At 44.5% G+C, this 22,663-nt stretch overlaps 1 protein-coding gene across 2 annotated transcripts in view; it reads left to right on the forward strand.

The window, feature by feature from the left end:
• The window catches only part of LOC115190915 (collagen alpha-1(XIV) chain), a 214,877-nt gene that overhangs the window by 154,358 nt on the left and 37,856 nt on the right, over window positions 1-22,663 (forward strand). For both annotated transcript variants that reach the window (XM_029748950.1, XM_029748951.1), the window contains exons 35-39: window positions 952-1,029; window positions 13,646-13,732; window positions 16,323-16,376; window positions 19,131-19,226; window positions 20,104-20,157. In XM_029748950.1, coding sequence (XP_029604810.1) covers window positions 952-1,029; window positions 13,646-13,732; window positions 16,323-16,376; window positions 19,131-19,226; window positions 20,104-20,157 — 369 coding nt within the window. The remainder of the gene's footprint in view (window positions 1-951; window positions 1,030-13,645; window positions 13,733-16,322; window positions 16,377-19,130; window positions 19,227-20,103; window positions 20,158-22,663) is intronic.

Consider the following 22,663-nt stretch of genomic DNA (forward strand, 5'->3'; position numbering starts at 1 on the left):
CCCCTATTTGGATATTTCTCTGAAGCATGTAGAACACGGTGTAGACCACGGTGTAGAACATAGAGCACGGTGTAGACCACGGTGTACAACGTAGACCACGGTGTACAACATAGAACATGGTTTAGAACATTGTGTAGACCACGGTGTAGACCACAGTGTAGACTACAGTGTAGAACATGGTGTGGAATATGGTGTAGAACATTGTGTAGAACATTGTGTAGAACATGGTGTAGAACATTGTGTAGAACATTGTGTAGACCATAGTGTAGAACATGGTTTATAACATGGTGTAGAACATGGTGTAGAACATTGTGTAGAACATTGTGTAGACCACAGTGTAGAACATGGTTTATAACATGGTGTAGAACATGGTGTAGACCATGGTGTAGACCACGGTGTAGACCACGGTGTAGACCACAGTGTAGACCACAGTGTAGAACACGGTGTAGAATATGGTGTAGAACATGGTGTAGAACATGGTGTAGAACATTGTGTAGAACATTGTGTAGATCAGGGTGTGGACCACAGTGTAGACCACAGTGTAGACCACAGTGTAGACCACAGTGTAGAACATGGTGTAGAACATGGTGTAGAACATTGTGTAGAACATTGTGTAGACCACAGTGTAGAACATGGTTTATAACATGGTTTATAACATGGTGTAGAACATGGTGTAGAACATTGTGTAGACCACAGTGTAGAACATGGTTTATAATATTGTGTAGATCACGGTGTAGATCACGGTGTAGATCATGGTGTAGACCACGGTGTAGAACATTGTGTAGACCACGGTGTAGACCACAGGGTAGAACATAGTGTAGAACACAGTATAGAACACGGTGTAGAACACAGGGTAGAACATAGTGTAGAAATCTTTATACCGTAAGTGTGTTGCAATGTCATGCCAATATGAACTCTTTCTCTGTGTATTTGTTCTCTGTGTGTGTATAGTTCCAGATCCAGATGTTTGACATTATCTGCAGCACGTCCTGGGCCAGTCGAGACAAGTGCTGTGAGCTCCCTGGACTGGTAAGAACAACTGCCTTTTAACCAACCATTCAAATGACCAACAGACCAACAACCAACAACCAACAGACCAACAGACCAATAACCAACAGACCAATAACCAACAGACCAATAACCAACGGACCAACAACCAACAGACCAACAGACCAACAGATCAATAACCAACAGACCAATAACCAACAGACCAAATACCAACAGACCAACAGATCAATAACCAACAGACCAATAACCAACAGACCAACAACCAATAACCAACAGAACAATAACCAACAGACCAACAACCAACAGACCAACAGACCAACAACCAACAGACCAACAGACCAACAGAGCAATAACCAACAGACCAATAACCAACAGACCAACAACCAACAGACCAACAGATCAATAACCAACAGACCAATAACCAACAGACCAACAACCAATAACCAACAGACCAATAACCAACAGACCAACAACCAACAGACCAACAGACCAACAACCAACAGACCAACAGACCAACAGACCAATAACCAACAGACCAATAACCAACAGACCAACAACCAACAGACCAACAACCAACAGATCAATAACCAACAACCAACAACCAATAACCAACAGACCAACAACCAACAGACCAATAACCAACAGACCAACAACCAATAACCAACAGACCAATAACCAACAGACCAATAACCAACAGACCAATAACCAACAGACCAACAACCAACAGACCAACAACCAACAGACCAACAGACCAATAACCAACAGACCAACAGACCAACAACCAATAACCAACAGACCAACAGACCAATAACCAACAGACCAACAACCAACAGACCAATAACCAACAGACCAACAGACCAATAACCAACAGACCAACAACCAACAGACCAATAAGCAACAGACCAACAACCAACAGACCAACAACCAACAGACCAACAGACCAACAACCAACAGACCAACAACCAATAACCAACAGACCAACGACCAACAGACCAACAATCAACAGACCAACAGACCAACAGACCAACAACCAACAGACCAACAACCAACAGACCAACAACCAACAACCAACAGACCAACAGACCAATAACCAACAGACCAACAACCAACAACCAACAGACCAATGACCAACAGACCAATAACCAACAGACCAACAACCAACAGACCAACAGACCAACAGACCAATAACCAACAGACCAACAACCAACAGACCAACAAACCAACAGACCAATAACCAACAGACCAACAACCAATAACCAACAGACCAATAACCAACAGACCAATAACCAACAGACCAACAACCAACAGACCAACAACCAACAGATCAATAACCAACAGACCAACAACCAACAGACCAATAACCAACAGACCAATAACCAACAGACCAATAACCAACAGACCAACAGACCAATAACCAACAGACCAATAACCAACAGACCAATAACCAACAGACCAATAACCAACAGACCAACAACCAACAACCAACAGACCAATAACCAACAGACCAACAACCAACAGACCAACAACCAACAGACCAATAACCAATAACCAACAGACCAATAACCAACAGACCAACAACCAACAACCAACAACCAATAACCAACAGACCAATAACCAACAACCAACAACCAATAACCAACAGACCAACAGACCAATAACCAACAGACCAACAACCAACAACCAACAGACCAATAACCAACAGACCAATAACCAACAGACCAACAACCAACAACCAACAACCAACAGACCAATAACCAACAACCAATAACCAACAGACCAATAACCAACAGACCAATAACCAACAGACCAATAACCAACAGACCAATAACCAACAGACCAACAGACCAATAACCAACAGACCAATAACCAACAGACCAATAACCAACAGACCAATAACCAACAGACCAACAACCAACAGACCAACAACCAACAGACCAACAGACCAATAACCAACAGACCAACAGACCAATAACCAACAGACCAACAACCAACAGACCAATAACCAACAGACCAACAACCAACAGACCAACAACCAACAGACCAACAACCAACAGACCAACAACCAACAGACCAACAGACCAACAACCAACAGACCAACAGACCGATAACCAACAGACCAATAACCAACAGACCAACAACCAACAGACCAACAACCAACAGACCAACAACCAACAGACCAATAACCAACAGACCAACAGACCAACAACCAACAGACCAACAACCAACAACCAACAACCAATAACCAACAGACCAACAGACCAATAACCAACAGACCAACAACCATCAACCAACAGACCAATAACCAACAGACCAATAACGAACAGACCAACAACCAACAGACCAACAGACCAACAGACCAATAACCAACAGACCAATAACCAACAGACCAATAACCAACAGACCAAATACCAACAGACCAACAGATCAATAACCAACAGACCAATAACCAACAGACCAACAACCAATAACCAACAGAACAATAACCAACAGACCAACAACCAACAGACCAACAGACCAACAACCAACAGACCAACAGACCAACAGAGCAATAACCAACAGACCAATAACCAACAGACCAACAACCAACAGACCAACAGATCAATAACCAACAGACCAATAACCAACAGACCAACAACCAATAACCAACAGACCAATAACCAACAGACCAACAACCAACAGACCAACAGACCAACAACCAACAGACCAACAGACCAACAGACCAATAACCAACAGACCAATAACCAACAGACCAACAACCAACAGACCAACAACCAACAGATCAATAACCAACAACCAACAACCAATAACCAACAGACCAACAACCAACAGACCAATAACCAACAGACCAACAACCAATAACCAACAGACCAATAACCAACAGACCAATAACCAACAGACCAATAACCAACAGACCAACAACCAACAGACCAACAACCAACAGACCAACAGACCAATAACCAACAGACCAACAGACCAACAACCAATAACCAACAGACCAACAGACCAATAACCAACAGACCAACAACCAACAGACCAATAACCAACAGACCAACAGACCAATAACCAACAGACCAACAACCAACAGACCAATAAGCAACAGACCAACAACCAACAGACCAACAACCAACAGACCAACAGACCAACAACCAACAGACCAACAACCAATAACCAACAGACCAACGACCAACAGACCAACAATCAACAGACCAACAGACCAACAGACCAACAACCAACAGACCAACAACCAACAGACCAACAACCAACAACCAACAGACCAACAGACCAATAACCAACAGACCAACAACCAACAACCAACAGACCAATGACCAACAGACCAATAACCAACAGACCAACAACCAACAGACCAACAGACCAACAGACCAATAACCAACAGACCAACAACCAACAGACCAACAAACCAACAGACCAATAACCAACAGACCAACAACCAATAACCAACAGACCAATAACCAACAGACCAATAACCAACAGACCAACAACCAACAGACCAACAACCAACAGATCAATAACCAACAGACCAACAACCAACAGACCAATAACCAACAGACCAATAACCAACAGACCAATAACCAACAGACCAACAGACCAATAACCAACAGACCAATAACCAACAGACCAATAACCAACAGACCAATAACCAACAGACCAACAACCAACAACCAACAGACCAATAACCAACAGACCAACAACCAACAGACCAACAACCAACAGACCAATAACCAATAACCAACAGACCAATAACCAACAGACCAACAACCAACAACCAACAACCAATAACCAACAGACCAATAACCAACAACCAACAACCAATAACCAACAGACCAACAGACCAATAACCAACAGACCAACAACCAACAACCAACAGACCAATAACCAACAGACCAATAACCAACAGACCAACAACCAACAACCAACAACCAACAGACCAATAACCAACAACCAATAACCAACAGACCAATAACCAACAGACCAATAACCAACAGACCAATAACCAACAGACCAATAACCAACAGACCAACAGACCAATAACCAACAGACCAATAACCAACAGACCAATAACCAACAGACCAATAACCAACAGACCAACAACCAACAGACCAACAACCAACAGACCAACAGACCAATAACCAACAGACCAACAGACCAATAACCAACAGACCAACAACCAACAGACCAATAACCAACAGACCAACAACCAACAGACCAACAACCAACAGACCAACAACCAACAGACCAACAACCAACAGACCAACAGACCAACAACCAACAGACCAACAGACCGATAACCAACAGACCAATAACCAACAGACCAACAACCAACAGACCAACAACCAACAGACCAACAACCAACAGACCAATAACCAACAGACCAACAGACCAACAACCAACAGACCAACAACCAACAACCAACAACCAATAACCAACAGACCAACAGACCAATAACCAACAGACCAACAACCATCAACCAACAGACCAATAACCAACAGACCAATAACGAACAGACCAACAACCAACAGACCAACAGACCAACAGACCAATAACCAACAGACCAATAACCAACAGACCAATAACCAACAGACCAACAACCAACAGACCAACAACCAACAGACCAATAACCAACAGACCAACAGACCAATAACCAACAGACCAATAACCAACAGACCTATAACAAACAGACCAACAGACCAATAACCAACAGACCAATAACCAACAGACCAATAGACCAACAACCAACAGACCAACAACCAACAGACCAACAACCAACAGACCAATAACCAACAGACCAACAGACCAACAACCAACAGACCAACAACCAACAACCAACAGACCAATAACCAACAACCAACAGACAAATAACCAACAGACCAACAACCAACAGACCAACAACCAACAGACCAACAACCAACAACCAACAGACCAATAACCAACAGACCAACAACCAACAGACCAACAACCAACAGACCAACAACCAACAGACCAACAACCAACAGACCAATAACCAACAGACCAATAACCAACAGACCAACAACCAACAGACCAACAACCAACAACCAACAGACCAATAATCAACAGACCAACAACCAACAGACCAATAACCAACAGACCAATAACCAACAGACCAATAACCAATAACCAACAGACCAACAACCAACAGACCAACAGACCAATAACCAACAGACCAATAACCAACAACCAACAACCAATAACCAACAGACCAACATACCAACAGACCAACAACCAACAACCAACAGACCAATAACCAACAGACCAATAACCAACAGACCAACAACCAACAACCAACAGACCAATAACCAACAGACCAATAACCAACAGACCAACAACCAACAGACCAATAACCAACATACCAACAGACCAACAGACCAATAACCAACATCCAACATACCAACAGACCAACAACCAACAACCAACATACCAACAGACCAACAGACCAACAACCAACAACCAACAGACCAACAGACCAATAACCAACATACCAACAGACCAATAACCAACAGCCCAACAGACCAACAACCAACAGACCAACAGACCAATAACCAACAGACCAATAACCAACAGACCAACAGACCAATAACCAACAGACCAACAGACCAACAACCAACAGACCAACAACCAACAGACCAACAGAGCGACAACCAACAGACCAACAGACCAACAACCAACAACCAACAGACCAATAACCAACAGACCAACAGAACAACAGACCAACAACCAACAGACCAACAGACCAACAACCAACAGACCAACAGACCAACAGACCAATAACCAACAGACCAACAACCAACAGACCAACAGACCAACAGACCATAACAACAACAGACCAATAACCAACAGACCAACAACCAACAGACCAACAACCAACAGACCAATAACCAACAGACCAATAACCAACAGACCAATAACCAACAGACCAACAACCAACAGACCAACAACCAACAGACCAACAACCAACAGACCAACAACCAACAGACCAATAACCAACAGACCAACAACCAACAGACCAACAACCAACAGACCAACAACCAACAGACCAATAACCAACAGACCAATAACCAACAGACCAACAACCAATAACCAACAGACCAACAACCAACAGACCAACAACAAACAACCAACAGACCAATAACCAACAGACCAACAGACCAATAACCAACAGACCAACAACCAATAACCAACAGACCAACAACCAACAGACCAACAACCAACAGACCAATAACCAACAGGACCAACAACCACAGACCAATAACCAACAGACCAACAACCAACAGACCAATAACCAACAGACCAAAACCCCAATAACCAACAACCAACAACCAAACCAACAGACCAACAACCAACAACCAACAGACCAACAACCAACAACCAACAGACCAACAACCAATAACCAACAGACCAATAACCAACAGACCAATAACCAACAGACCAACAACCAATAACCAACAGACCAACAGATCAATAACCAACAGACCAATAACCAACAGACCAACAACCAACAACCAACAACCAATAACCAACAGACCAATAACCAACAGACCAACAACCAACAGACCAACAACCAACAGACCAACATACCAATAACCAACAGACCAATAACCAACAGACCAATAACCAACAGACCAACAACCAATAACCAACAGACCAACAACCAACAGACCAACAACCAATAACCAACAGACCAATAACCAACAGACCAATAACCAACAGACCAACAGACCAACAACCAACAGACCAACAACCAACAGACCAACAACCAACAGACCAACAACCAACAGACCAATAACCAACAGACCAATAACCAACAGACCAACAACCAATAACCAACAGACCAACAACCAACAGACCAACAACAAACAACCAACAGACCAATAACCAACAGACCAACAGACCAATAACCAACAGACCAACAACCAATAACCAACAGACCAACAACCAACAGACCAACAACCAACAGACCAATAACCAACAGACCAACAACCAACAGACCAATAACCAACAGACCAACAACCAACAGACCAATAACCAACAGACCAACAACCAATAACCAACAGACCAACAACCAACAGACCAACAACCAACAGACCAACAACCAACAACCAACAGACCAACAACCAACAACCAACAGACCAACAACCAACAACCAACAGACCAACAACCAATAACCAACAGACCAATAACCAACAGACCAATAACCAACAGACCAACAACCAATAACCAACAGACCAACAGATCAATAACCAACAGACCAATAACCAACAGACCAACAACCAACAACCAACAGACCAACAACCAATAACCAACAGACCAATAACCAACAGACCAACAACCAACAGACCAACAACCAACAGACCAACAGACCAATAACCAACAGACCAATAACCAACAGACCAATAACCAACAGACCAACAACCAATAACCAACAGACCAACAACCAACAGACCAACAACCAATAACCAACAGACCAACAACCAACAGACCAATAACCAACAGACCAATAACCAACAGACTAACAGACCAACAGACCAACAACCAATAACTGAGAGAGACTACCATCCAACCCAACCATCCAACCCACCAACTCTAATCCACTCCAAGATGATGAATAACTGAGAGAGACTACCATCCAACCCAACCATCCAACCCACCAACTCTAATCCACTCCAAGATGATAAGTAACTGAGAGAGACTACCATCCAACCCAACCCACCAACTATATTCCACTCCACGATACTCTCAAACCACTGTTCTTTCTCCTCTCTGTACTAAATCCACATAGCAACACCCTGCCTACAGGCTATGTGCTATATGTCAGAACATAACAACACCCTGCCTGCAGGCTATGTGCTATATGTCAGACAGAACATAACAACACCCTGCCTGCAGGCTATGTGCTATATGTCAGACAGAACATAACAACACCCTGCCTGCAGGCTATGTGCTATATGTCAGACAGAACATAACAACACCCTGCCTGCAGACTATGTGCTATATGTCAGACAGAACATAACAACACCCTGCCTGCAGACTATGTGCTATATGTCAGACAGAACATAGCAACACCCTGCCTGCAGGCTATGTGCTATATGTCAGACAGAACATAGAACTTTGATTTTCCTAAGAGTGTATCTAGAACCTAAAAAGGTTATTCGGCTGTCCCCATAGGAGAACCCTTTGAAGAAATATTTTTGGTTCCAGGTAGAGCCCTTTCTACAAAGGATTTACCAGGTAGAACCCTTTTGGGTTCCAGGTAGAATGGAACCCATAAGGGTTACACCTAGTCAGTCCTTTGTGGAAAGGGTTCCACCTGGACCCAAAAAGGGTTATGCTATGGGGACAGCAGTATCATGAGAGACATGTCCAACACTGACCTAGCTAGACCAGACAGTATCATGAGAGACATGTCCAACACTGACCTAGCTAGACCAGACAGTAACATGAGAGACATGACCAGGACTGACCTAGCTAGACCAGACAGTAACATGAGACATGACCAGGACTGACCTAGCTAGACCAGACAGTAACATGAGACATGACCAGGACTGACCTAGCTAGACCAGACAGTAACATGAGACATGACCAGGACTGACCTAGCTAGACCAGACAGTAACATGAGAGACATGACCAGGACTGACCTAGCTAGACCAGACAGTAACATGAGACATGACCAGGACTGACCTAGCTAGACCAGACAGTAACATGAGACATGTCCAGGACTGACCTAGCTAGACCAGACAGTAACATGAGACATGTCCAACACTGACCTAGCTAGACCAGACAGTAACATGAGACATGTCCAGGACTGACCTAGCTAGATCAGACAGTATCATGAGAGACATGTCCAACACTGACCTAGATAGACCAGACAGTAGCATGAGAGACATGACCAGGACTGACCTAGCTAGACCAGACAGTAACATGAGACATGACCAGGACTGACCTAGCTAGACCAGACAGTAACATGAGACATGACCAGGACTGACCTAGCTAGACCAGACAGTAACATGAGAGACATGACCAGGACTGACCTAGCTAGACCAGACAGTAACATGAGAGACATGACCAGGACTGACCTAGCTAGACCAGACAGTAACATGAGAGACATGAGCAGGACTGACCTAGCTAGACCAGACAGTAACATGAGAGACATGAGCAGGACTGACCTAGCTAGACCAGACAGTAACATGAGAGACATGAGCAGGACTGACCTAGCTAGACCAGACAATAACCTGAAAGGCCGCTCATCAAGGAAGAAGCCACTGCTCCAAAACCGCCATAAAAAAGCCAGACTACGGTTTGCAACTGCACATGGGGACAAAGATCGTACTTTTTGGAGAAATGTCCTCTGGTCTGATGAAACAAAAATAGAACTGTTTGGTCATAATGATCATCGTTAAGTTTGGAGGAAAAAGGGGGAGGCTGGCAATCCGAAGAACACCATCAGGGGTGGCAGCATCATGTTGTGGGGATGCTTTGCTGCAGGAGGGACTGGTGCACTTCACAAATTAGATGGCATCATGAGGGAGGAAAATTATGTGGATATATTGAAGCAACATCTCAAGACATCAGTCAGGAAATTAAAGCTTGGTCACAAATGGGTCTTCCAAATGGACAATAACCCCAAGCATACTTCCAAAGTTGTGGCAAAATGGCTCAAGGACAACAAAGTCAAGGTATTGGAGTGGCCATCACAAAGCCCTGACCTCAATCCTATAGAAAATTTGTGGGCAGAACTGAAAAAGCATGTGCGAGCAAGGAGGCCTACAAATCTGACTCAGTTACACCAGCTCTGTCAGGAGGAATGGGCCAATATTCACCCAACTTATTGTGGAAAGCTTGTGGAAGGCTACCCGAAATTTTTGACCCAAGTTAAACAAATGGAAGGCAATGCTACCAAATATTAATTGAGTGCATGTAAACTTCTGTCCCACTGGGAATGTGATGAAAGAAATAAAAGCTGAAATAATTCTCTCTATTATTATTCTGACATTTCACATTCTTAAAATAATGTGGTGATCCTAACTGCCATTAGGTACCGAGATGAGATCCTCAGACCCCTTGTGAGACCATATGCTGGTGCGGTTGGCCCTGAGTTCCTCCTAATGCAAGACAATGCTAGACCTCATGTGGCTGGAGTGTGTCAGCAGTTCCTGCAAGAGGAAGGCATTGATGCTATGGACTGGCCCGCCCGTTCCCCAGACCTGAATCCAATTGAGCACATCTGTGACATCATGTCTCGCTCCATCCACCAACGCCACGTTGCACCACAGACTGTCCAGGAGTTGGCGGATGCTTTAGTCCAGGTCTGGGAGGAGATCCCTCAGGAGACCATCCGCCACCTCATCAGGAGCATGCCCAGGCATTGTAGGGAGGTCATACAGGCACGTGGAGGCCACACACACTACTGAGCCTCATTTTGACTTGTTTTAAGGACATTACATCAAAGTTGGATCAGCCTGTAGTGTGGTTTTCCACTTTAATTTTGAGTGTGACTCCAAATCCAGACCTCCATGGGTTGATAAATTGGATTTCCATTGATTATTTTTGTGTGATTTTGTTGTCAGCACATTCAACTATGTAAAGAAAAAAGTATTTAATAAGATTATTTCATTCATTCAGATCTAGGATGTGTTATTTTAGTGTTCCCTTTATTTTTTTGAGCAGTATATATATATATAGAGACAGAGAGAGAGAGAGAGAGAGAGAGAGAAAGAGACAGAGAGAGACGGACAGAGAGAGAGAGACAGAGAGAGATTTATTACCTGTTCCCACAAGGAAAGGTCAACCAGTGAAGAACAAACACCATTGTAAATACCTTTTGTACTTGAAACATTTGTACATCGTTACAACACTGTATATACAGTTGAAGTCGGAAGTTTACATACACCTTAGCCAAATACATTTAAACTCAGTTTTTCACAATTCCTGACATTCAATCTCAGTAAAAATTCCCTGTCTTAGGTCAGTCAGGCTACCTCTGGCGAGCACATGGAGGGCTGTGCGGCCCCCCAAAGAAATGCCACCCCACACCATGACTGACCCACCGCCAAACCGGTCATGCTGGAAGATGTTGGAGGCAGCAGAACGTTCTCCACTGCGTCTCCAGACTCTGTCACGTCTGTCACGTGCTCAGTGTGAACCTGCTTTCATCTGTGAAGGGCACAGGGCGCCAGTGGCGAATTTGCCAATCTTGGTGTTCTCGGGCAAATGCCAAACGTCCTGCACGGCTGTAAGCACAACCCCCACCTGTGGACGTCGGGCCCTCATACCACCCTCATGGAGTCTGTTTCTGACCATTTGAGCAGACACATGCACATTTGTGGCCTGCTGGAGGTCATTTTGCAGGGCTCTGGCAGTGCTCCTCCTGCTCCTCCTTGCACAAAGGCAGAGGTAGCGGTCCTGCTGCTGGGTTGTTGCTCTCCTACGGCCTCCTCCATGTCTCCTGATGTACTGGCCTGTCTCCTGGTAGCGCCTCCATGCTCTGGACAATACGCTGATAGACACAGCAAACCTTCTTGCCACAGCTCGCATTGATGTGCCATCCTGGATGAGCTGCACTACCTGAGCCACTTGTGTGGGTTGTAGACTCCGTCTCATGCTACCACTAGAGTGAAAGCACCACCAGCATTCAAAAGTGACCAAAACATCAGCCAGGAAGCATAGGAACTGAGAAGTGGTCTGTGGTCCCCACCTGCAGAACCACTCCTTTATTGGGGGTGTCTTGCTAATTGCCTATAATTTCCACCTGTTGTCTATTCCATTTGCACAACAGCATGTGAAATTTATTGTCAATCAGTGTTGCTTCCTAAGTGGACAGTTTGATTTCACAGAAGTGAGATTGACTTGGAGTTACATTGTGTTGTTTAAGTGTTCCCTTTATTTTTTTGAGCAGTGTATATATCTCTCTTTCTTTCTCTGTCAAGACATCCTAATGACACTTTGTTAGTAACAACTCTACATAACACTCCCAATACCCCATCCTAGGAGATACAATCCTGTCCACCTCACTCCTCACAGACCGCTAGTCTGTATTTACTACCGGCCTCTTTCAAAGCACGTTTTATTATTGGAAAAGGATAGGACAATTATTTTTAATGATAACTGTGTTTCTAGCTAGCCGGGCCCAGGAGATAGATGTGATGTATGGTGCTGCTGCGAGGCCAGGAGAGAAGAAGAGAGGAGAAAGGTTATTTTTCTCCTGTTGACAGACCGATGGAACAGGAGAGATAGCAACCTGAGGCCTCACAGCAGTCCAGCCACACACGTAACACTGGAGCACTGGACAGAAGGAACTAACTGATAGAGGAACCTGGAAATTGAAAAATGTCCAACCAAGACATTTAATCTCACCAGGAGAAATACAAAACAGTTTCTTTCTTCAACATTTACATAATATCTCCAATTCTCACCAAGCTAAGCATTTACATAAGTATCTCCCATTTGAACCAGTTAGCCACCCATTCTGTGCCAATAGTTTTGTTTACTTTAATTCACAATGTTTTGTTCTGTCATGAATCACAAATAGGAAATTGAATTGAGTTGCTGTACGTTCATGTGTGGGTTTTTGAATTGCCTCTGTCTGTTGTTTTCTGTTGTTCTACAGAGGCTGGAGGAGGACTGTCCTGCCATGCCCCATGCCTGTAGCTGTTCTCAGGACAGTAAAGGACCTCCCGGACCCACAGGACCTCCCGTAAAGTCCTACTACTGCCTTTATTTACTGTCTCAGGGAATAGGGTGCCCTTTTAACACACCTTTTAACACCATACAAAATAATCCTAGACAGAAAACAACCCTCAGAGACATCATTTCTCCAGAGAGCTGTCAAGCAGGCAGGAAAAGAGACTCCAGGGGCCGACAGAAGGAAATCCAAACCAGACATTCCAAACCAGATACCTGCCGCCCACCAAAAGTCATTTTGGTGAAACATTCCCAGTCTGGGGAGGGTCAATGTCACTTAGTACTGTGGACGTGTCTCCGCCACAGGTGGACATTGTTAGGGGAAGGACCCCAACAGAGTGAGAGTCTTCATACATTCTGCTGGAGAGGGAGGGGGCGGGAGAGAGAGAGAGAGAGAGAGAGAGAGGGATAGAGAGAGAGAAACCGAGAGAGAGAAACCGAGAGAGAGAGAGAGAGAAAGAGAGAGAGAGAGAGAGAGAGAGAGAGGGATAAACCGAGTTAGAGAGAGAGGATAGAGAGAGAGAAACCAAGAGAGAGAGAGAGAGAAAGAGAGAGAGAGGGATAAACCGAGTTAGAGAGAGGATAGAGAGAGAGAAACCAAGAGAGAGAGAAAGAGAGAGAGAGAGAGAGAGAGAGAGGGATAAACCGAGTTAGAGAGAGAGGATAGAGAGAGAGAAACCAAGAGAGAGAGAGAGAGAGAGAGAGGGATAAACCGAGTTAGAGAGAGAGGATAGAGAGAGAGAAACGGAGTGAGAGAAAGGAGAGAGAGTAGTATGTAGAATGGTTCAGCTCACTCCACGCAGCACAGAGGGTAGAACCTGATATGACGACACTGCAGATAAATGAGCTCATTTATAAGGCGTCAGGTCAGGTGATGTTGTGTACTCAGCTCGCTGCCAAGGGGAAAATAAAACAGGTCCCAGGGCCACTACGGGGCCAACACTGTATCAACACACAGACATGTTTGAGAAAGTCATTATATGGATATGAATTGATCAAAGCAGATTAGTCCTCTCTCTGCTGTCTACACAGTTTCCACCTCCATATGGTCCAGGTGGAGCCTATAGGCAGAGTTTAAAACCACAAGGGAGGAGGATTTCATCTGAGGTTCCTCTATAAGCCATCCTCCTTATGTTTCTGTGGTCGTTGGCTCTGAACACTGTTGACCTACTAAACCCTTGTTATAACATTAAAGAAGGACTGGAGTTAAAGTGGGGCTTTGTCAAGACACAATACTCCTTGATGAAGGTGTTGACCCCGCAGTAAAACTGTTCCTGCCCTTTAATTCTATTATTCTTTAGTGTGTCTTCAATCACTGATATTATTATAACCGACTGAGCGTGTGCAGGACGTTCATCACATTTGATCTTGTCCTGCCTCTGCCTCTGCTATCACAGCCTCCAGCCATAGGAACTATTAGTACCTGGCTCCATGTCCCCGCAGGGGTGCCATTAAGGCAAACACAGGAAGAGGAAGGAAGCTTTTGAGGCCAGATGGGACAATTACCTCCAGATGCCTTCGTCAGTTAGAGCAGAGTCAGGAGGGACAGGGAGGGACAAGGGAGGGTTTGGTTATCGTGGTGTTTACGGTCTGATTCCCAGTCAGATGTACAGTATGGTTATCGTGGTGTTTATGGTCTGATTCCCAGTCAGATGTAGAGTATGGTTATCATGGGGTTTACGGCCTGATTCCCAGTCAGATGTACAGTATGGTTATCGTGGTGTTTACGGTCTGATTCCCAGTCAGATGTACAGTATGGTTATCATGGTGTTTACGGTCTGATTCCCAGTCAGATGTACAGTATGGTTATCGTGGTGTTTACGGTCTGATTCCCAGTCAGATGCACAGTATGGTTATCATGGTGTTTACGGTCTGATTCCCAGTCAGATGTACAGTATGGTTATCATGGTGTTTACGGCCTGATTCCCAGTCAGATGTACAGTATGGTTATCGTGGTGTTTATGGTCTGATTCCCAGTCAGATGTACAGTATGGTTATCATGGTGTTTACGGTCTGATTCCCAGTCAGATGTACAGTATGGTTATCGTGGTGTTTACGGTCTGATTCCCAGTCAGATGTACAGTATGGTTATCGTGGTGTTTATGGTCTGATTCCCAGTCAGATGTACAGTATGGTTATCGTGGTGTTTACGGCCTGATTCCCAGTCAGATGTACAGTATGGTTATCATGGTGTTTATGGTCTGATTCCCAGTCAGATGTACAGTATGGTTATCATGGTGTTTACGGTCTGATTCCCAGTCAGATGTACAGTATGGTTATCGTGGTGTTTACGGTCTGATTCCCAGTCAGATGTACAGTATGGTTATCATGGTGTTTACGGCCTGATTCCCAGTCAGATGTACAGTATGGTTATCATGGTGTTTATGGTCTGATTCCCAGTCAGATGTACAGTATGGTTATCGTGGTGTTTACGGTCTGATTCCCAGTCAGATGTACAGTATGGTTATCGTGGTGTTTACGGTCTGATTCCCAGTCAGATGTACAGTATGGTTATCATGGTGTTTATGGTCTGATTCCCAGTCAGATGTACAGTATGGTTATCATGGTGTTTACGGTTTCCTTCCTCCCTTCCATTCTTCCAGGGAGGTGCTGGTATCAGAGGGGCCAGGGGAGATCGAGGGGAGCCAGGCAATGTGGTAAAGTATACTATTCATCCTCCATCACACTATGCTGCTCAGTGCTTACACTGGTTGTGTGTGTCCCAAATGGCACCCTGTTCTCTCTATAGTGCACTACTTTGGAACAGGGCTCTGGTGAAAAGAAGGGCACTACATAGGGAATAGGGTACCATTTAGGACATAGACAGAGGGACTCCATCCCAATACAGCCCAGTGTTTCCACAGTAACACATACTGGAGGGACTCCATCACAATACAGCTCAGTGTTTCCACAGTAACACATTCTGGAGGGACTCCATCCCAATACAGCCCAGTGTTTCCACAGTAACACATACTGGAGTAACTCCATCACAATACAGCTCAGTGTTTCCACAGTAACACATACTAGAGGGATTCCATCACAATACAGCTCAGTGTTTCCACAGTAACACATACTGGAGTAACTCCATCACAATACAGCTCAGTGTTTTCACAGTAACACATACTGGAGGGACTCCATCACAATACAGCTCAGTGTTTCCACAGTAACACATACTGGAGGGACTCCATCCCAATACAGCCCAGTGTTTCCACAATAACACATACTGGAGGGACTCCATCCCAATACAGCTCAGTGTTTCCACAGTAACACATACTGGAGGGACTCCATCCCAATACAGCTCAGTGTTTCCACAGTAACACATACTGGAGGGACTCCATCCCAATACAGCTCAGTGTTTCCACAGTAACACATACTGGAGGGACTCCATCCCAATACAGCTCAGTGTTTCCACAGTAACACTACTGGAGTAACTCCATCACAATACAGCTCAGTGTTTCCACAGTAACACATACTGGAGGGACTCCATCCCAATACAGCTCAGTGTTTCTACAGTAACACTACTGGAGTAACTCCATCACAATACAGCTCAGTGTTTCCACAGTAGCACATACTGGAGGGACTCCATCACAATACAGCTCAGTGTACAGACCATTACATAGACTGACCAGGTGAAAGCTATGAACCCTTATTGATGTCACTTGTTAAATTCAGATTTTTAAGCCTTGTGACAATTGAAATATGGATTGTGTATGTGTGCCATTCAGATGGTGAATGGGCAAGACAAAAGATACAAGTGCCTTTGAATGGGGTATGATAGTAGGTGTCAGGCGCACCAGTTTGTGTCAAGAACTTCAACACTGCTGGGTTTTTCACGCTCAACAGTTTCCCGTGTGTATCAGAAGGGTCCACCAACCAACGGCCATCCAGCCAACAATAACTGTGGGAAGCATTAGAGTCAATATGGGGGGGTGACCTTAATATTTTGTAGCAGCTCAGTGCTTCCACAGTAACACATACTCTGGCTACAGTACGTGAGGGGCCACCTAGAACTTGGAACATAAAGAATACGATGGAATTTCTTCCAATAAATAGCCTGAAACAATGGCTGAGATGTGGAGATACATAAATATGCAACGTAATGTGCAATTCTGTTATGTTTGGAGGATGTCACTGTTTTCACACACTAAGTGAACCTCGCCGTGTCGTTCTGGCTTTATGCCAGCAGTCTTCATGTTGAAGCCAAGAGAGGCTTGTGTAGGTTATAGTTAAACAGGATCATATTGCAGCTTATTTGGACTGTAGTTTTAGGAGTAGGCTGAAACTTTGTTATTCCAGTTCTCTCCGTGTCTGACTCAGACCTGGGTTCAAATACTACAGCTGTGCTTGGTTTGAACTCGCCTGTTGCAATGGAACTAATTACAAAAGTCCCAAAAGCGCAAACCCCGCCCCCCTGCATTGCAAACCCCACCCACCTGGCATTCAAACCCAGCCCACCTGGCATGCAAACCCCACCCACCTGGCATTCAAACCCAGCCCACCTGGCATTCAAACCCAGCCCATCTGGCATTCTAACCACGCCCACCTGTCATTCTGACCCCGCCCACCTGTCATTCAAACCCAGCCCATCTGGCATTCAAACCACGCTCACCTGGCATTCAGACCCCGCCTATCTGGCATTCTGACCCCGCCCACCTGGCAGTCAAACCCAGCCCATCTGGCATTCAAATCACGCCCACCTGGCATTCAAACCCAGCCCATCTGGCATTCAAACCACGCCCACCTGGCATTCAAACCACGCCCACCTGGCATTCAAACCACGCCCACCGGGCATTCAGACCCCGCCTATCTGGCATTCTGACCCCACCCACCTGGCATTCAAACCCAGCCCATCTGGCATTCAAACCATGCCCACCTGGCATTCAGACCCCGCCTATCTGGCATTCTGACCCCGCCCACCTGTCATTCAAACGACACCCACCTGGCATTCAAACCACGCCCACCTGGCATTCAGACCCCGCCCACCTGGTATTCAAACCCAGCCCATCTGGCATTCTGACCCAGCCCACCAGGCATTCAAACACCGCCCACCTGACACTAAATCAAACTCTCAAAGTATTTTAAAGATTTCAAATAGTGTTTGAACCCAGCTCTAAAACCTGATGTCCAAACTTGGACGTTGAAAACACAACATATTTATCACCAGAGAGAAGACCTAACAAACTTTTAGTTCAATTCAATTGTATGTAAACAGGGCGGGCGGTTAATCAACTGTGTTGTTGTAACCCTTTACATTAAGATATGTTTCACAAATGTGTTCTAAAGGTTTTTAAAGTAGTTTATAGACTATTGATCAGTTTATCAGTTGAAATATAGTTTATAAATCAGTAGGAAACAGTGATGAGTCATTGGTTAACATTGTGTGATTTAAATAAATGGTCTGTCTTCTCCAGGGGCCTCAAGGACTAGTTGGTGATAAAGGTCCTCCTGGACCACAGGGCCCCCCTGGTCCTCAAGGGCCTAGTGGACATTCCATCCAGGGACCCCCGGTAAGATATGATATATGACCTATAACCCTGGTCCTCAAGGGCCTAGTGGACATTCCATCCAGGGACCCCCGGTAAGATATGATATATGACCTATAACCCTGGTCCTGTGGGGTCTAGTGGACATTCCATCCAGGGACCACCGGTAAGATATGATATATGACCTATAACCCTGGTCCTGTGGGGTCTAGTGGACATTCCATCCAGGGACCACCGGTAAGATATGATATATGACCTATAACCCTGGTCCTGTGGGGTCTAGTGGACATTCCATCCAGGGACCACCGGTAAGATACAGTATATATCATATCTTATGTTCATATATATACACACAGTACACTCAGAGTATATATGAACATCAGATATGATACAGTATATAGCCTGTATATGAACATAAGATATGATACAGTATATAGCCTGTATATGAACATAAGATATGATACAGTATATAGCCTGTATATGAACATAAGATATGGTACAGTATATAGCCTGTATATGAACATAAGATATGATACAGTATATAGCCTGTATATGAACATAAGATATGATACAGTATATAGCCTGTATATGAACATAAGATATGGTACAGTATATAGCCTGTATATGAACATAAGATATGATACAGTATATAGCCTGTATATGACCTTAAGATATGATACAGTATATAGCCTGTATATGAACATAAGATATGATACAGTATATAGCCTGTATATGAACATAAGTTAAACTGTGCTCCATGACAGTGTGCCGCATATGACTAATGTACAGTCAATCATTTGCAAACCCTTCCATCTACCCACTGGCTTTGTATGAAATTACAAAATGACAAAGGAATGAATGTTTCAGAGTTTTTTTTTTCTCATGTCCATTTCTGTTTCAGGGTGGTGATGGTGAAAAGGGAGAAAAAGGAGATATTGGTTTACCAGGACCTCAGGTGAGTAAAGACACATATTCCTCAGCTCCATTTTGTTTTCCTCTCCTGACTCCCACAGAGACACTGTGATGTGACTAGTGATTATTACCTCCACAGAGACACTGTGATGTGACTAGTGATTATTACCTCCACAGAGACACTGTGATGTGACTAGTGATTATTACCTCCACAGAGACACTGTGATGTGACTAGTGATTATTACCTCCACAGAGACACTGTGATGTGACTAGTGATTATTACCTCCACAGAGACACTGTGATGTGACTAGTGATTATTACCTCCACAGAGACACTGTGATGTGACTAGTGATTATTACCTCCACAGAGACACTGTGATGTGACTAGTGATTATTACCTCCACAGAGACACTGTGATGTGACTAGTGATTATTACCTCCACAGAGACACTGTGATGTGACTAGTGATTATTACCTCCACAGAGACACTGTGATGTGACTAGTGATTATTACCTCCACAGAGACACTGTGATGTGACTAGTGATTATTACCTCCACAGAGACCACTGTGATGTGACTAGTGATTATTACCTCCACAGAGACACTGTGATGTGACTAGTGATTATTACCTCCACAGAGACACTGTGATGTGACTAGTGATTATTACCTCCACAGAGACACTGTGATGTGACTAGTGATTATTACCTCCACAGAGACACTGTGATGTGACTAGTGATTATTACCTCCACAGAGACACTGTGATGTGACTAGTGATTATTACCTCCACAGAGACACTGTGATGTGACTAGTGATTATTACCTCCACAGAGACACTGTGATGTGACTAGTGATTATTACCTCCACAGAGACACTGTGATGTGACTAGTGATTATTACCTCCACAGAGACACTGTGATGTGACTAGTGATTATTACCTCCACAGAGACACTGTGATGTGACTAGTGATTATTACCTCCACAGAGACACTGTGATGTGACTAGTGATTATTACCTCCACAGAGACACTGTGATGTGACTAGTGATTATTACCTCCACAGAGACACTGTGATGTGACTAGTGATTATTACCTCCACAGAGACACTGTGATGTGACACTGTGCTTCCACTGTCTGGAAAACCTATTCTAGTCATAGATCAACCTTCCACTGTCTGGAAAACCTATTCTAGTCATAGAACAACCTTCCACTGTCTGGAAAACCTATTCTAGTCATAGATCAACCTTCCACTGTCTGGAAAACCTATTCTAGTCATAGATCAACCTTCCACTGTCTGGAAAACCTATTCTAGTCATAGATCAACCTTCCACTGTCTGGAAAACCTATTCTAGTCATAGATCAACCTTCCACTGTCTGGAAAACCTATTCTAGTCATAGATCAACCTTCCACTGTCTGGAAAACCTATTCTAGTCATAGATCAACCTTCCACTGTCTGGAAAACCTATTCTAGTCATAGATCAACCTTCCACTGACTGGAAGACCTATTCTAGTCATAGATCAACCTTCCACTGTCTGGAAAACCTATTCTAGTCATAGATCAACCTTCCACTGACTGGAAGACCTATTCTAGTCATAGATCAACCTTCCACTGTAATTACAGTGTGTGTGTGTGTGTGTGCACGTGCGTGCTTGTGTGTGTGTGTGTGTGTGCATGTTTGTGTAATAGATGTGTGTGAGGGAGGTAAGGGAGAGATAAGCAGCAGCTGGGAGAAGGTTCCTGTCTTGGCGTCGTGAGGCGTCGCATTACGAGGCGAGGGCTGCGTCCCAAATAGGACCCTATTCCCTACACAGTACAAAAGTAGTGCTCTATATAGGGAACAGGGTGATATTTGGTACGCAGCCCAGGTGTCTCTTACACCCCACCCTGGCACATAGGGCTTCCCCTGCTGCTACCAGACTAATGGAATCAGTCACATGAGACAACCTGGTACATAGGGCTTCCCCTGCTGCTACCAGACTAATGGAATCAGTCACATGAGACAACCTGGTACATAGGGCTTCCCCTGCTGCTACCAGACTAATGGAATCAGTCACATGAGACAACCTGGTACATAGGGCTTCCCCTGCTGCTACCAGACTAATGGAATCAGTCACATGAGACAACCTGGTACATAGGGCTTCCCCTGCTGCTACCAGACTAATGGAATCAGTCACATGAGACAACCTGGCACATAGGGCTTCCCCTGCTGCTACCAGACTAATGGAATCAGTCACATGAAACAACCTGGCACATAGGGCTTCCCCTGCTGCTACCAGACTAATGGAATCAGTCACATGAGACACCCTGGTACATAGGGCTTCCCCTGCTGCTACCAGACTAATGGAATCAGTCACATGAGACAACCTGGTACATAGGGCTTCCCCTGCTGCTACCAAACTAATGGAATCAGTCACATGGGACAACCTGGCACATAGGGCTTCCCCTGCTGCTACCAGACTAATGGAATCAGTCACATGAGACACCCTGGTACATAGGGCTTCCCCTGCAGCTACCAAACTAATGGAATCAGTCACATGAGACAACCTGGTACATAGGGC

Source organism: Salmo trutta, unplaced genomic scaffold (genome assembly GCF_901001165.1).
Source record: "Salmo trutta unplaced genomic scaffold, fSalTru1.1, whole genome shotgun sequence".
NCBI lineage: Eukaryota > Metazoa > Chordata > Actinopteri > Salmoniformes > Salmonidae > Salmo > Salmo trutta.